This window comes from Alosa alosa, chromosome 1 (assembly GCF_017589495.1).
Source record: "Alosa alosa isolate M-15738 ecotype Scorff River chromosome 1, AALO_Geno_1.1, whole genome shotgun sequence".
Lineage (NCBI taxonomy): Eukaryota > Metazoa > Chordata > Actinopteri > Clupeiformes > Clupeidae > Alosa > Alosa alosa.
In genome coordinates, this window is record NC_063189.1 from 43,121,988 (window position 1) to 43,138,642 (window position 16,655).

The 16,655-nt window shown below is 40.5% G+C and overlaps 2 protein-coding genes across 2 annotated transcripts in view; one reads left to right on the forward strand and one right to left on the reverse strand.

Annotated features, from left to right (window-relative positions):
• Window positions 1-130: 130 nt before the first annotated feature.
• Window positions 131-5,951, reverse strand: zgc:153115 (uncharacterized protein LOC768186 homolog). Its single transcript, XM_048260275.1, has 2 exons — window positions 5,181-5,951; window positions 131-3,993 (listed from the first exon to the last, which is right to left on the reverse strand). The coding sequence occupies exons 1-2, from the start codon at window positions 5,674-5,676 to the stop codon at window positions 3,752-3,754; spliced, it is 738 nt and encodes a 245-aa protein (XP_048116232.1). The 5' UTR covers window positions 5,677-5,951; the 3' UTR covers window positions 131-3,751.
• Window positions 5,952-9,823: 3,872 nt separating this feature from the next.
• LOC125292580 overlaps window positions 9,824-16,655 on the forward strand; it is a 43,458-nt gene continuing 36,626 nt past the window's right edge. The window contains exons 1-18 of the mRNA XM_048239988.1: window positions 9,824-9,947; window positions 10,300-10,350; window positions 10,723-10,874; window positions 10,987-11,057; window positions 11,259-11,424; window positions 11,747-11,884; window positions 12,084-12,261; window positions 12,508-12,647; window positions 12,816-12,919; window positions 13,134-13,299; window positions 13,545-13,721; window positions 13,989-14,135; window positions 14,335-14,479; window positions 14,587-14,745; window positions 14,936-15,054; window positions 15,240-15,470; window positions 15,634-15,789; window positions 15,952-16,136. Of these exons, the coding sequence (XP_048095945.1) occupies window positions 9,884-9,947; window positions 10,300-10,350; window positions 10,723-10,874; window positions 10,987-11,057; window positions 11,259-11,424; window positions 11,747-11,884; window positions 12,084-12,261; window positions 12,508-12,647; window positions 12,816-12,919; window positions 13,134-13,299; window positions 13,545-13,721; window positions 13,989-14,135; window positions 14,335-14,479; window positions 14,587-14,745; window positions 14,936-15,054; window positions 15,240-15,470; window positions 15,634-15,789; window positions 15,952-16,136 (2,549 nt within the window). The 5' untranslated portion in view covers window positions 9,824-9,883. The remainder of the gene's footprint in view (window positions 9,948-10,299; window positions 10,351-10,722; window positions 10,875-10,986; window positions 11,058-11,258; window positions 11,425-11,746; window positions 11,885-12,083; window positions 12,262-12,507; window positions 12,648-12,815; window positions 12,920-13,133; window positions 13,300-13,544; window positions 13,722-13,988; window positions 14,136-14,334; window positions 14,480-14,586; window positions 14,746-14,935; window positions 15,055-15,239; window positions 15,471-15,633; window positions 15,790-15,951; window positions 16,137-16,655) is intronic.

Here is a 16,655-nt window from a genome sequence, read left to right on the forward strand (position 1 = left end):
TTTAATAATGTGTCCTAATTTCCCTTTGAACATGGTCCAGCAAGATTTAAAGAATGGTTTGGGTGCTGAGAATAACAAACTGAATACCCTAAACACTATAAACAAGCATGAAACATGACACGCAATACAGTTGACATTTCTAATTGAATCTTAATATTTTATTTATTATTTAAAAAGCACTGGCAGTTCTGTTTGAGGCAAAACAAATATTAGTAATGTTTGATACCACAACATAAGCTATGAAAAAAAGAATATTTAAAATCACACAAATAATAGGATATAATAAATAAATCCAAAAGAATACAAAGAAACAAAAAATGCTTATACGTAGGTGCTGCATGACGAATTCCCATGTATGAAAAATTTGCTTTTTTTTTTTTAATCGCTTTGCTTTTGTTTGAAACACCTGAGCAGATTGAGCATTTAGGTCCACAGTCCTCTGTAAAACATAATACTATAATAGTATAGCGTAGTTATTGACCATGACCAACATTTCCTTAGATAACTCAGACTCTGGGGGAAGCAAGAGTTCCACAGTGTTGAGTAAAGGTAAGTAAAGCATATGGGTAGGCTGGACAACATCAACACCCAACATCATATCATTCTGCATCACAACCTCTGATTTGGGTTCAGCAAGTGTGCTGTGGCAGAGTTGATTATTAAGACTCTGTCACAGATGGATCACTAGCAGGGGGAAGTCTTAACTCTCTAGTCTAGAGCAGCTGCTATCAGGTCATTTACCATTCCTACGTCATTCACATGGCACTACCTTTAATTATTGCTAGCAAAATTCCAACCTACTGAAAATCTTTTATTATAGTCAACGTTGCATTTATGCTCATAATATCACCCTTAGCAGGGACTAAACTATGCCTATAATTCAATGTTACGGACAGCACTGTACAAACAAACAACAACAAAAAAAACAGAACAGAAAGAAAATGACCAGTGCATGGAGAAAGACTCTATGGCTCCAGTTGAAATTCTGAAAAGAGGGTGGTGCAGGGTCCATTTAGATTTTGGATATATCATATTCAGTGAAATATGTGATGCACATTGGTTTCAACTGAGAATCATCTTGGTCACAGAAAATATGTTGTAAACATCATGAAGGTCCTGAATAGATGCAATGCCAACAGTCTCTTTCCTTACATATCTTCCCATACATACATATAGCTTTTACGGATACAAAACCTAAGCGGATAAATAGGGGCAGTGGGGAATGAAATTCAACAAAGTGTATGGATGACAAAGCATGGTTTTTTTGATGTTCATGTACACATGAGGACCTTCGTAAAATCATTTTGGGAGTACATATTTTTGCATTAATTCCAATACATACATTACAAAGGAAATAGGTCTGGTTTGGTTTTGTTGCTCATTTCCACAAGGGCATTTGCCATTTCATTCTAAATAACTGCCAGCAGTTATATAAAGCAGTCTACAGACTGCTGCACATCATTGCATGGACAAGCAGCAATGCTCTTTCAAGTCAAGCAGATACAGCTGTAACTGGAGAAACAGTGATAGAATACAACGTGCTGTTACAGTATCAGATAAGACATATACTGTGCAGGAGCACAAGTGAGGAAGACTTTTGGCAGACACTGCCTGTACTGCCCTCTACAGGCTTCCTCAGTTCTCAATGAGATCCTGCTATGGAGGCCAAACCCATGGACCCTTTGTGTATGTATGTCCAAAGAATGCCTAAAGCCAAATTCCTGAAAATATCTGGAGGAGGAAAAAAAATGTACTGACTGCTACATTTAAAAACCAAACAAATAAAATCTAAACTCAACAATCAATTTCCATTGCCCTTGCCAAAGGTGGACAAAGGTGCATATTAAGGATAAGCATTGGTTTATTGTGATAGACCTCAGTTCAGTTCCACAGTGTTCATTTATAGAAGCACATTTAAACAGTGTATCCTATCACACTTGCAGGCAAATAGCATTTATAAACAAACACCATTACGAAAAGTGCAATCTTGCATATGTGTATATCTTTAGTTGTGTTGTGCCATGTGGCTTATACATCTGTAGAAAAATGTTAACCTGTAAACAATGGTGCAAAGTAAGTTATGAAATAGTTTAAGGCTTTCTGAGTTTTCCTGATGTGTTTTGTTCTCTGAGATAATGTACATCCACAGACTGGCCTGTGCGGAAAGTAGATTGTTCTCCCCTTCATCTCTAGCAAATGAAAAAAATGGGGAAGTAAACAAAGTCATAAACACACACACACACACATACACACACACACACACACTCACACAAAACCCAAGCAGCGCTATACTAAGTGTATACTCGGTCACCCCTAATATAAGGACTATAACTTATCAATAGGTTTTACTCCTTGTAGTACTTTTGATACCATCTCTACTGTTGTAGCTGGAAGCATATAGGCATGTATATACACATTTATATATATATATAGAATGGCATCAGAATTCAACACGATGCTACACCATGTGCCAACGCGTGAACATTTTATGGTTCCTAGAAACAAAAAGTTGCTCTACACTTAGAAGTACATCTAGAAAAATCAACACACCACTCTCAACCATTTTTGGGTGCTAAGTGTTGACTGGAATTCAAGAGTTATTATTATTGAAAATATTATAAATGTAAATAGCAATCATTTAAAACTAAAGTCAAAAAGTTTTGCAGTGGAAACAGGAATACATAGTCATACAGTGTTTCCTCATCCCACTGATAAGCTGGGCTTATTTCAGGCTTTAAGAGCCCCCCTTATAGTGAGGGCTATCTGCACTGACCAGTTGGGTTGACAGCTTAAGTGGACATGTGCATCCACTTCTCATAAACATAGCAAAGCAGAGTTGTGAAGCTGACACTAACATTTAAAGCAAAGCAGCCAGCCCTGCCAATGGCACTGATTTAGCCATGTAAATAGCATGTGAGCACCTTTCTCATTCAGGTGTTCCAGTGCAGGAGGACACCAAGCTTCATCTTTGTCAGAGAGCTGTCAGAAAGAACAATAGCGGGGCTATGCTATAAGAGTGCAAATCACATAACTAAGGACTAGGGAATGTGGGACGTGGAACAAGGGGGGAAACATCACCATGCACTACACTGTAGTGACCCTACAGCTGTGACGCAAAACCCTGGTTAAAAAAAAAAAAAAAAAGCACTAGTTTTATGCGAGCATCAAGCAAGGCCAATTAGCAATACGACTTCTTCGAATGTCCTGCATAGAGTGAGAAATCGAAAACAGACCTTGAAAGCATTTGCCACATGCTTAATGGTCTCGTGCCATTTAGATCAGACGTCTGGATGTGCTTCTAAATGTGTAAATTCAAGATCAAAAAGATCTAATGTTAACATATGTGAATGGGTAATGGTTAATATATGGATCACCATGAGCTTTCACTAGTGCCACAATTACAAGTGTTGGTTGTTGCGCCACTCGAAGGGGGTAACCAAGAGAGCACAGAATCACTCACTCACACATTTTCTCTCTCTCTAAACAAAGCATTTGCATTACATGCATGGAGAACTAAAGGAGCACAGAAGATCCCTGCAGATGTGAGTGTTCGAAGTCAAAGAAACATCAAAAGTTATGAGGCTCTGTGTTGTAAAGCATAAGTGGTTGGTTTCCTTGTGGACAAGGACGAGGCCCAGGCCGGGGAAGGAGAACCGAACAGAGGATGGCAGCCTGGATGAGCTGGTTCAACTGAGGGAGTGGCTGCCTCCCCCTGCCCCCGTGGGACCCATCTGGGCCAGACCTGAGGGATTCACTGAGGCTCCGCTGGAGCAGCGGTGGCCCCATTGACCTTGCGCCCAATCATGGAGGGTTGGAAGCCGGGGTGGCGGCGGGCGTGCTTGTTGAGGTGGTCACTGCGCATGAAGCGCTTGTCGCAGAGCGGGCACAGGAATCGCTTTTCGCCCGTGTGGGTACGTGTGTGGCGTGCCAATTCGTCTGACCGAGCAAATTTCTTCTCACAGTCGGGCCAGATACAAGGAAATGGTCTTTCACCTGAAAGATAAGAGATAGTACTAAGTAGGCTACATCACTTACAGACAAGCCTACAACCTATATTGGTGCACTTCACCTATAGCATTCTGCTGTGAAAGTATTTCCTTTCAACAAACCTGTCATATCCAACACCAAAGGTGTCATTTAGTGCATTCTTATGAGAATATGTTTTAGTCTCAGTGTCTCTGATTCCAACACAGAACCTTCATAAATATTTTATTTACACATTCACACTGAAATTCACACCGTTTGACCAACTGGCCTGACACTTTGCATAGTGTATTAGGCTCCCCATCACTGTGACATAGGAGGCCATAGGCTACTGGCACAAGGATCCTAAAGAGGACCACATATCAATACTGGTCTTCATATCTCAACCAGCATCACACTGCACAAAGTTTAGAACTCAAATCCAATCGTCAGCAAAAGTACTGGAGCCTGTAGTCTTTACTACATAGCATTAGCTCAAGAAAAAGTTGTACAGGTCATACACACGCACGCCCTGTGCGGATTGGTTCGCATTATAAATACACGGATCAAATGACAACCTGCGTAACGTAACCACAACCACGTGTACAGCTCATACTCCAAATCTCTTCATATGCAAATGAAAGACCAGTCACTGTGTATTTTGGTCCTCCCTCGCTTCTTCCTTTGTTCGACAACGTCTTTGTTCCAGGGCCTCAGTCGGGATTTTTCCCTTATTTTAATGCCCACGGTACTCTAGCTTAAGAATACCACTAATTAATCGACTAAATATGTCTTTCTCAAAATAGCTTTAAAAAAGGGAATGACAAGTGCCACACATGGCGAGCACGCCGGTGCGGACAAAGTAGGCTACCCAGGCCAAAAGTTAAATAAAATTACTGTATGGTCAATATAACTGTAAAAGGATACTGTTTGTTGAGTAGTACTACTACTTTGTGAGTAGTAGTGGCCTACCAAGTAAAGCGTCTTTGTGATGGATATCTATTTGGTCCCTGAACGACATCGTGGCCACTAGTTGATGAAAACGTCAACCCTTTCACATACATAGCCTAACAAAGGATACATGTCGATGGTGCGTTTATAGGATGCTTGTGTTTGTTTAGACTTAAAGTTTTGATAAGTCAATGAAGTTTAACGAAAATAGGCCTACTCTATGCCTGGCCTCAAATATACTAATCAATGAGTTTAGGCTACCATACCTGTGTGGGTTCTGATGTGCGCTTTCAGATGAGAAGATTTGCCATACACACGATCACAACCGTCGAAAGTACATGGGTGACGCTTGGTGGGCGAACGCGGTGCACCCCCTACCAAAATCTGTGTATTGTACTGTCCTGGGACTGGGGTGCCAGAGGGGGTCATGGTTGGGGTATGAGTGGTTGAGTCAGACAACGTGGTGTACCCGCTCTCTCCGCACGACGAATTGCTGCTATCCGAATAGGCCGACATTGGTCGAAATTTGCCGTGGAGATCAGTGAGGATTTCTGCGACCGACATCATGTTTGCCCCCTCCATTTTTAGGGTCTCCCGTACCTCCCTGTCCTCGTTTGACCCGTCTGGTTCCCCGGGTGGAAGGCCCTGAGGAGGGGCCTGGGGAGTCGCAGCCACCGGGGTGGGTCGATGGAGGACAGGGCCACTGGAAATCGACACCAGACACTCGGCAGCAAAATAATCCGAACAAGCAAACATTGACATGGTATATTTATAATGAAACGGAATGCTATCAAGCAAAAGGTTCGCCTCGTTTCCTGGGCAGCGCTGATCCTTTCAAAGATTTTCCAAATGGTCGGCCAAAAAACCTTAGCCTTTGCTATCCAATGGCGCCAATGCGTAAACTATGAAAATAATCGACCTTTCTAAATGCCAAGACCGAAAAACTGATAAAATAAAAGCAGAAAAACGCTACAGAGAGACGCTTTGCTTCTGTACCCAACGTGGTGTCCTACATTTCATTGTGTCTGCGAGTAAGCCGGTGAAACCTACGCCCCCCGGGAGAGGGAAACACGCAGCAAGTGACGTCGCACTGCAGGCGTGGAGCGTAGACTGAGGGATAGGAAATGGGCGGAGGTTCAGAGTCGGCATATAGCCGAAGCATATTCAGTAGCCTAGTGAAAGACAGAATCTATTAAGATAGCCTATTTTAATTTACCAGATGAACATCATAGGCTACAGGCCTATAGCCGTAATGTAAACATAAACATGTAATGTAATGTAGGCTACAAACAACATGAAATGTGGGCCTATAATGCACAGCCTACAACGTGACAACACACACGCAATGGGTGGGACATTACTAATTTAAAACCATGCTTTAGTTTTACGGCATGGTAGGCTAGCCTACTACTTGCCATAGATTAAGTAAAAAGTAGGCTAGCCATCTGGTTTTATTTGGCATTACAGAAATTCCATTGAACATACGGTTCAATCATTAAAATGCAAAGTCCTTTTGGTTCCAGCACCCCTCATGCAAAGCTATAGCGCTGAGAAAATATCCCTGATGCTGAGATATTTCCAGCGGTTAAGCAAAATGGATCATTCACTCAAATATGCTGTTTCCACTTTCCGGTAGGTCCTTGTCTTCAGAGAATCATATCCTGGCAACTCATACTGCCATTGCCACACTAGTCAGGGGGCCTATATGATTTCTGTGGATTTGACATGTTAATTTTTGGAGAGTGGTTGGACTGTCTTTAGAGGTCATTGAACATGGAGAAAAATGATGTCTCCATTTTCTTTACCTGTTTCAACCCTATTTTTTTGAAATTGTATATTTCACTGTAATTAACACCAATTTCGCCTAAATCACTGGCTATGCTGAATAAAGTTCACAAAACAGTTATTTTCAACAGTATGATTGTGTGTCAGTATTAAACAGCCAACTGTCACTGCTAGTGTCTCTCTTTCTCTCTCTTACACACACACACACACTCACCTGTCTGTTTGTCTATCTGATAATTTTACCCTTTCTTTTCTTAAGGAAAAAAAGTTGGATTGTCCGCACACTTGCTCCCATCAGGAATTTTTATTCACCCGTGTGTAACGTTTGGAGCTTATACGCTCTTCATCAGACTTGAATATCAGACAGACTGTCGCCATATTTAAACAAGTACAAAAGGTCACGGGTGAATAAGTCAATACAAATTCCTGATGGGAGCAAGTGTGCGGACAATCCACCTTTTTTCCTTTTCATAGCCTAGCACTTTTTGTCCAGCACCTGCCTTGGATGTGCGCACCAACAAACTACTTTTCATTTGACGACCCTTTCTTTTCTTCACACTTACATAGGCTACTGAAGGCCTTACAGACTTCAGCTGATACTAGCTATGTAAAAGTCTATTAAACTTGATTTAACAGAGATCTCTGCACTCTGTGCTCTGAATGGGTGTAGACAAGAACTGGCAGAGCGGGCTAGGCCTACACTCAAGCACACTAATAGGCATGAATTGATATTGAAGTATTATTTTTTTTAAGCGGACTTGTTAAAGAGATCAATTATCAGCCTAAAAATGTTTTATAATGTTGTATTGTTTATGTGGTCCACTTTTGTTTGATTGAGCCCTTATCATACTGAAAGCAGACACAAACCTGGACATTAAGGTGACCTCTAACATCTTGCCACACAATTTCACATCTTGCCACACAATTTCTCTTTGATTTCAGGGTACTACATAAGTCAGGCTAGTTTCATCTTTGGAAGATAGATTTATAATAATCACAAAGGAGTTATTTGCCAGCGATCTCGGTTTTCATAGTAATATTGTGCCTACTCAAATCTGGTGTAGTAGGCTATTAGGCTACTTATAATAAATACTCAACCCACTGGGACCATCATATCATGGCATTGTAAACCTATAGATGTCTGATGTCTAGGTCCACCCTACCCGCATCAGCTGAATTTTGCATCAGAACTCCTATAATCCGCTCTAGGAACATAAAAGGTTGTGGGCAATAGACCTACCAAACTGACCATGTCATCACTTATCAGTTGCTATCAGTCTGACCTGTCATTCCCAGAGCTATATTCCAATCCAACCACACCAGAGTGGTTAGATAGTTACCTGTAGTGTTCAGACCAGATAGTTACCAGTCTACTGTCTCCAGCTAAGCCCAGTCAATGTAACACACCTGCGCAGACCTGTGCATGATCATAAATTCTGTTCTATAAACCAAACCAGCTATACTTGTCTTCTGTAATTATCATCAACAATTTTCTGAAGGAGCTATTACCACAATATCACAGAATGATTTGGTTGCAACTCCAACTTTTCTTACTGGATTAGGTTTGCTTTTCTAGTGGCTAAAATTCCTGTCCTTTGGCTGAGATAGAATACCTGTTTTGTCCATGGTCAGGTTAGACATGCATTACACTCATGTGGCATTCAAACCTCTCAAAGTAGGCACACTTGTGTAACAGTGTTGACGTTTAATAGACCTCCAGCCAACAATCAAGAGTAGGCGTTTCGCATGACTGTTTGGAGTTTCAAATAATAGACCCCTCTGACAAGTCTTCAGATATTCAAAGCTATGTTAGCTTTTCTTACTAGTTTAATAAGACTTAGGAGACAACATAGGAGGCCATCCCATCCCATCCAGGTGTAGTGCAATGAAGAAATAACTGGCAGGCGACTGCCAGGAGGCTGCCCACTCCTTAGAACATTCCAGAACGATCAAGAAACTTGTTTTGAAATTATAGTTCATGTTGGTGTATAGTTCATGAGCAACTCGTTAAAAAAAAAAAAAAAGCACCTTTAACTGCACATCTGCTCAACTGATTTTAATTTTGTGCTCATCTTTCTTTTTCTTCGATTTGGCTTGTTTTTGCTCTCCCTCTTGAACTTAATATTCTTTAATTAGAACATTGGGACATGTTTTGTTTCATAGTCAGGATCTTTGAAATTGGTCAAAAACTTTTCTCGAGGAAAGACCTTCAAGTTTCAAGTTTCTTTATTTGTCACATGCATAGTCATAGACTTACAACAAACAGTGAAATGAACTCCTGACTCCACTCAAACTGTACTGTGTAATAATAAAGTTATAGAATAAAAGTTAAGTTAAAACATGAATAAATAAGGAGCTAAAATAAATATAAAAGATATATCCCCCAGACTACCCCTACCCATAAATACAATATAATCTTGTACTACTAAAAGTATACATCTCAGTAAAAGTAGATCCACGGCTTAAAGTGCAAGGTGCATTGTGCAGTTCATGAGGGAGGTGCATGGCATGTAAAAACTTGAAACTTGAAACTTCAGCAGTGCAACCGCCACTAGAGGTCTCTCTAAATGTATGGAAAGCTGAGCTGCATAGAAGTGTAGAAGTGGGACGTCTTTTCTCACAATTCCATGGACCTACAGTTTGGGCAGCTTGTGGGGAGGTGTGTGTTCATCTGTCCTTCCCATGATCCAACATTCAGCAACATGATTTTAAAGTCCATACCATATCTAGTTGCAAGAATAAGAAAACATACTTCAAAAACTGTTTGACCTCCCTTGAGACATTTCACTCCTCTTAATCCTCAGACTGAATATTCCATGCAGAACATAATCCTAAAGCTCAGTTGCCTATGTATTTGAAGAGCATAATCAATAGTGATTAATCTCTTGAATATTGTATCTGGTTGTTTCCATTATCAATAAATATATACATAAGCAAACCATACCACTCTGGTTTCAACTATTCACTCATTCACAAACATGGATGTATGGGGTCAGATTGACCACATAGACATCAGGATGGGCAGTTCCTGATTGGCTGCTGTGTGTCCATGCAGTGGACCCACATGCAACAAAGTTCAGAGACAGGATGTGGAGTTGCAATGTGTCACCAGAGTGCTGCTGTTGGATAGAGTAACTTGGGTTGGTAATTTTGCTTGGCTGATATTTATCACAGAAGTACAAAAATGCTTCCTGGATCATTGCAATTAGAGGAACTCATATTCATACTTCTAATCAGCTCTGTAAATGGTAAGCAGCTTTCTTTACATTTCATTACAACATTTTTAAAGTTTGATATTTCATGTAATTTTAGTTATAAACCTACATACATTGTATATTTATTTAATGTTGTTTTATCACAGTCATTGGCAGTACAGCATGATATAATTATATAATTGGTTTATATATTGTAAGTGGACTTTGACAAAAGTGTCTGCCAAATACCATAAACATAAAAGCAATGACCTAATTACCAATTGTGCATATTATTACTTGCTTCAATGTCTAGTTTGTTATGTTGGCACAGAACAGCATAAATGTTCAGTTGATTTAAGCTGTCAGCATAAGCAACAATATATATTGAGCTATTTTGTGTCATTAGGGGAAGACCATGCCGTTAAGGAGGATGAACCCTGCAGAACAGCTTGTAATGGTGGGGTCTTACACTTATATTGTTTCCTTTACTGCTTACGGTATGTTGCAAATAGCAACACAATGAAATGTTATTTTATCGAAACAGCAAATTACACTTCAATTCAGTTAAAGGTGTACCATCACACCGGTGTGACGGGAATGTTGGAAAATTGTTTAGAAAACGTTCTAAAGAATATCTGGGTTCATTGAAGTCAACATAGAATTTTAGAACCTTGAATTGTTGCCGAATGGAATCTTATGTTCAAAAACCCACACCTTTAAGGGTTAACACTATAAAACATTGCACTTATCACTAAACATCTTTGAAATAAATGTTATAAATTTGAGGTAAATAACTGTGCTGATATCTTCTTTTGCATGGCTGGAGTAGTGGATCAGCAGCATGCAGTGAGGCACACTTTCAGGTACAGCACAACTGCGAGCACAAGTCTGCAAACTCACTCTAACATGGGCAGTCAGTTGTCTATGGACTGTGTGGTGGACATCGATGTGTTTCCAAACTGTCCAATGATGATAATGAAGGTTTGTTTGTTTGTTTCTCTACAACTTCAAGTGGTTGATTTACTTGCAGAATGCTTACCCAAATTAGAACAAGGCCACTATGCTGTGTAATTTGTTGATGATATTGACACAGCTCAGGAATCCGCAGATGAAACGCAGTTCGTCACAGAGAGAAAACACAGTGCTCCGGCTCAAGAGTGTGAGGTGAGAGCTTGACATAAGGAAAACAAATAGCTGATGTGGTGAATAGGACACGCACATCATGATACAGAGTAAAGCTAGAGATATCTAGCATGTCACATATTGACTACAAGGACATTTTCTTGTTTGTGCGTTTACTGATGCTCTGAGTAGTTGGGTCTCTGAGAAGCCCCACACACTCCATCTGGTGTTTTGATTTCCCAGGGAGCTGCTGGAGAAGAACCCCCTGTGGTTCTCACTTCAGGAAGGAAAGGTCACCACTCTGTGTCCGCAGGAGGGAGAGCAGGTGTGGGCGCTCAACATCAAGAGAGCCATACTGAGCATGCTCCAGACCTCCCACTCCGTGGGGACCCGGATGATGGTGGAGGAGGTGAGGACCCCAGGGTCAGACATCAAGCCAGTGACATGGGCTCCAAATACATGTGCAGTGTGTTATTGGAAAGTAACTTGAGCATTGTTCTCTGGAGTCACTTCGGACTGGAGCAAGGCCTGAAACCAATGCCTTGGTGTAACATTCATATATCCATTGTGTACTATGATCGTGAAGCTGGTTGAAAACAGAAGAAAACACAGACAAGTTTATATTAAGTCCAGTCATTGATTAATAAATGTGTATTTGTATATTATCCATAATCCAAAATGGTGTAATGATGAGATAGCATAGCATAACAGCATTCTCTTCCCTTCTCCAGGAAGATATATATGGCACTTGTATGAGCCGCTATGAGAGGAGGGGGAATGTAGTGCTGAAGGCTCGGAGCCTCCAGCAGTGTCATCATAGGAGGGTTTCTGAGTTCTGGCAGCACTCTGTGGCACTAAAAGAAAACAACGTAAGTGACTTGAGATTCCATAATGCTGTATTTACAGTATATGGCTGAAGATAAATAGAGATGTATATGGTATCATATGAAGACTTCTGTCAGAGGTTTCACTGACTGTGGAGAACAACATATTTGTGAACAGTCATTGGAGAGTACTAGACTGGAATTCATGCAGTCTTTATTCAGTTTTTATGCAACATTTTACCAGGTGCTTTCCATGAAACATGAGTGTGTTCAACATTTGGGGAAAAATACAATGGAGAAAGTGAACTGCACAGAGACAGTTTCCTTGTTAGCATCATCCGGACTGTCTGGTGTCGTGCAGACGAAAACTGTGTCAGTTCTCATTCTGCTGAGGAGCCTGGACAACATACCTCTGAGTTTTGGTAAGTCAGCAATTAAGTGATTACAGTGTTGGCATGTACAATACAGAGCAAAATAGTAATTATACAGATTTAAATGTTTATCACTATCTATACCATTTCAAAATAACTTAATTAACTTCAACTCAACTCTTATTCCTTTATTCATTTCCCCTTGACTGGTTCAACACATGTTGTCTTAAAATGTGCTATGTAATAAAGTGACTTTATTTGAAATTATATTTTTTATTAACTTGTGATCCTTGCTAGACAAACGTAGGTCCAGATATCTGACTGACCTTAAATTTGAGGAAGCCCTGGATGACCCAGTGAAAGTACAAAAGTCTGCATTACAGGAGGTCATTGCTACTGTTCGAGGGCTGTGCACCCATATGACTGACCAGCAACAGGTCAGAAGCATGTTGAACCTGATTTTTGTGCCACTATTACAAATATGCAACTATACATTTCCAATATGAGCATTACATCCTAAAAGTGTACATTACTTGAATGTACATTATTGGAGTTTTGTCTTTAGACGGTGTATGTCAGTCTCTCTTTCCGTTGTCCTGTTGCAGCAGTCAGACCAGTTCATTGATCTGGTGGTACAGTTGAGGGCTCTGTCCCTGCAACAGCTGAGAGAAGTCTGGCAGGAATCTTCCTTTAAGTGTCGTGATGACTGGTCAGTAACATCTTTAAACCCAAAATCTAAATACCTACAACATGAAGTAACACTCCTCATTTTCTCACACTGACGTGCTCAGATAACCAATGTTGATGTTGCTGAAGAGACAGGCACATTTATCACATCTGTGTTTATGTAGTAAAGGATCACTGCAAGAGTCATTTTTTAAACATAAACATATCGCCCTGACAAAAGTCTGCTGTTGTCACAGGCAACCTCTGATGGATGGCCTCATTACGTGTGGCTCAGAGGGCTGTGTGCGTCTACTGTCTGAACTCCTCTCGTCCAAAGAGATCGAGCAGGATCGGTCATCTTCAATTTTCAGTGCCTTTGCCTTTGCTCACCATCCCTCTCCTGCGATGATTGGCTCTATCAATGTGAGTTAAAGAATACTGGTGTGAACATAATTATTTCTAACAGCTTCACAACACAGCTGAATGTAATTAGTTCACTGGTTGTTGAATGTAGTTGTTGTTATCAATGTTAACATGTTTAAAGTAGAGGAATTTCACAGTTTTAGCTGTTAGCAAACAGTGCCTTGCTAACAAACATTGATAAAAAAATCCAATAAGAGCATTGTAGCAGGCCTCTAGATAACCATGTAGTATTTCTTTTGCCTCAGACTTTGCTGCAGGACACAGTCTCCCAACCCAAACTGCTCCTGGCTGGGTCTGCTCTGATCCACCGCCTGTGTCAGGTCCAGCAGGCTCCGTGCAGCCAGATCCCTGAAGTCCAGGAATATGTGCGAACCCTGAAGAACAGCCTAGAGGAGGCCCGCAGAGCTGAAGACTCTTCCAGAGTAAGAGGCATCCCATTCACATAAAAAAAATAAGAAAAATATTGTGTATGAGAGTAGGAGACCTCACTGATGAATTCTCAGTTTGAGTGTAGATGATGATGACATGCTGGACTGTCTTGTGTTAAACACATTGTTAAACAAAACACTGAAAACACTGTTAAGTGGAAATGTCCTCATTCAGCACATCCACAATGCTGTTGGAAATGAATGATGATAGTTAAGACAGCGGTGATTATGATAATGCTAACCACACATCTATGGTTGTAGATGCTTCTGATAATGAAAGCTGTGGGGAACTCTGGCCAGGCAGACCTCATCCCTCAACTGAACGATTGCATTTTGAACCACTCATCCCCTCTGGAGTTGCGCCTAGCTGCCACCCAAGCCTTCAGACGCATCCCTTGCAATGCTAATGTCAGTGTAACCATTATGGGTTTTTTATACACACATGAGTGTTTGGATGCAGCCTCCAGGCTGTTGCAAGTACACCTTTTTCAAACTGTAATTGTTTCGTCTGAATGTAAAACTAGCTGATTCTTTGAAAGCAATGCCTTGAGTGTTTACTGAGGAACACAGACCTCACCTTTTACTGACAAACAGCTTCATCCCCCAGAGGAAAGTGTTGGCGTTGGCATACCAGTCGTCCCAGGAGGACGTGGAGGTCAGGATAGCAGCTTATCAGCAGCTCATGCGCTGTGCCAACCAAGAGATCTTTGGAGTAATAAGATCCACCCTTGAGAGAGAGGCATCTAGCCAAGGTTTGTGTCTAAAAAAATTAGAAAAAATAGATGTCTTATTCCATTGTGCATGCTGTTCCTTGATTTACTTTTTATTTGTAATATTGTGATCTCTCATTTTCTTCTAGTCGGTTCATTTGTATGGAGTCACCTTACACAAATTCAGAAAACTGAAGACCCCCTTAAACAGATACTGCTACAGTCAATGCCTGATGACATTATCAGCAAGAATTTTGAAGCAGAGCCTTGGAAATATTCCTCCTTCATGGACTCCACCGCAGACACGGGTATTTCTCAGATGGACGCTCAAACCCCTTAGGCCTTTTCACAAGACCAATGATACCCATGTGTTACCATTTTGAAACAAATATCATATATATTATTCATTTAGTCGATCCTGAAATCTGTTTTAGATTGTTTTATATGCCTGTTATAGGCCTGTTTTATAGGCGTCTGTTCTGTGTTCTTGTGTGTCAGGCCTTGGAACTGCCAACATGGAAGGGGCTTTAGTGTTCTCTCCAAAATCATTTCTCCCACGTTCCCTCATGACAAATTTGACTGTGCATATCTTTGGAAGAACATTTAATCTAATGGAGGTGAGAGAAACGGATTTGTTGGACCTGTTCTTTAACGTTTTTTTTTTCTTAGTTATGCCTGAATTCCAGTTATCCGTAACAAAGTGTGTGGTGTTGTAATCAATAATATTTCATAAATGATTTAGTAGATATTGTAAGTACACCCATGAAGGCAGTCTAACATAAGCTTCTCCGTCTCCGGTCAGATCAGCTTTCGGGCAGAAAACGTGGAGCCATTGCTCTTGGGTTTGCTGAGAGGACAGTCAGCCGATCCCCAGAACAGACCAAGTCCCCAGCAGGCCAGAGAGGCCTCAGGGCGGCAGAGGAGGGCTGCTGCTCGAACCACTGGATCAGAGAGCCAAGGCCGTCAAAGAGACACTGGAAGAGATGAGTGTAAAGCCCAGACTGACAGCTTCCTCAAACAGGCCAAAGCTCAGGTAAGACCACATGCCAGGGGATTGGGGTTAGTATTATATGAATGAACTTAAATGAGAGGTACAAAACTTCATAGTCCTAAGTAGCCCTGGGAATTAAATGAGCAAACATGCAAAGCATGCTATATTTCATATATTTCATGTTAAAGGGCAAATGTTTGATTAGTTTTCAGGAAAAAGATCAGCTATCACAACACCGAGGTGCTGGTTCAGCATGAAGGTTTTTGGTAACGAGCTTGACATGCTTACCTGTGATGACTTATCTGACCACATGGAGATGCTGTCGCTGAGAGTGGCAGAAGTAGCTCTAAAGCTGCTGAAGGTAAGGTATTTCACCCTTACACAAGTGCAGATCTATGTTTTTTGTCATTCCTTTTGTCCTTTATTTATGAATTTTGTTTATATCTTCATATTTAAGATTAATTAATTAATTAATGAATTGTTGTTCATTTTGTTTATTTGGTTTCTCTCTGGTCTCCAATAGGGACAAGAGGTGAAACTGCACCATAGGTTCTTTGTTTTAACAGAGGAGCTGGTCCTTCCATCTCTGTCAGGTTTACCCCTCAAGTTAGGTGTCAATATGTCATCCCTCTTCACCCTTCGATTGAAGGGAAATGCCCATGTCAAAGACTGGTTCAACTTCTTATTATCTGGCCATATCAAACCAAAGTAAGTCCTGAACAAATATAGTGCAACACTTTACAATACTGGTACACAATTTAGCATTAGTTAAGTATTAGTTAAACATTAACAAACACTATATCATTATTAAGTATGTTTCCAACATTACTTAAAGATTAACAAATGTGTTTTTCCTCATTAGAGTCTTATTTACTAGGTGTTATCAGTGTGTTTTCCTTTGTTATAAATTATAACTTTGCGGTACACAAAAAAGGTAAGTAAAGTTGATTTCATGATGAATTCATAATGTATTCACATATACTCCCATCCACACAAGCTTCTGCATTGTAATATTAGGCAAAAATCCTACCTGGGGTCTCTAAGGTGCCTGAGGAGATTTATTCATTGCACAGGATAGTCTACTAGCTGGCAAATAGTAGGCCTATGAAGTCTGAATAACATTGAATTGCCAATGAAATAAGTGAGGTATTAACCTAAAGTAACATTGACATAATCTCTAGTTCATTATGAATTCATCATGTGTTCAGTATGTAAACATTAGAATTA

What these genes read in the sequence shown, in the direction of transcription:
- zgc:153115 (XM_048260275.1), bottom strand. Translation starts at nt 5,676, where the DNA reads ATGTCAATGTTTGCTTGTTCGGATTATTTTGCTGCCGAGTGTCTGGTG. An exon ending in GCACATCAGAACCCACACAG is followed by an intron (nt 3,994 to 5,180) that starts GTATGGTAGCCT and finishes CTTATCTTTCAG; the next exon opens with GTGAAAGACCATTTCCTTGT.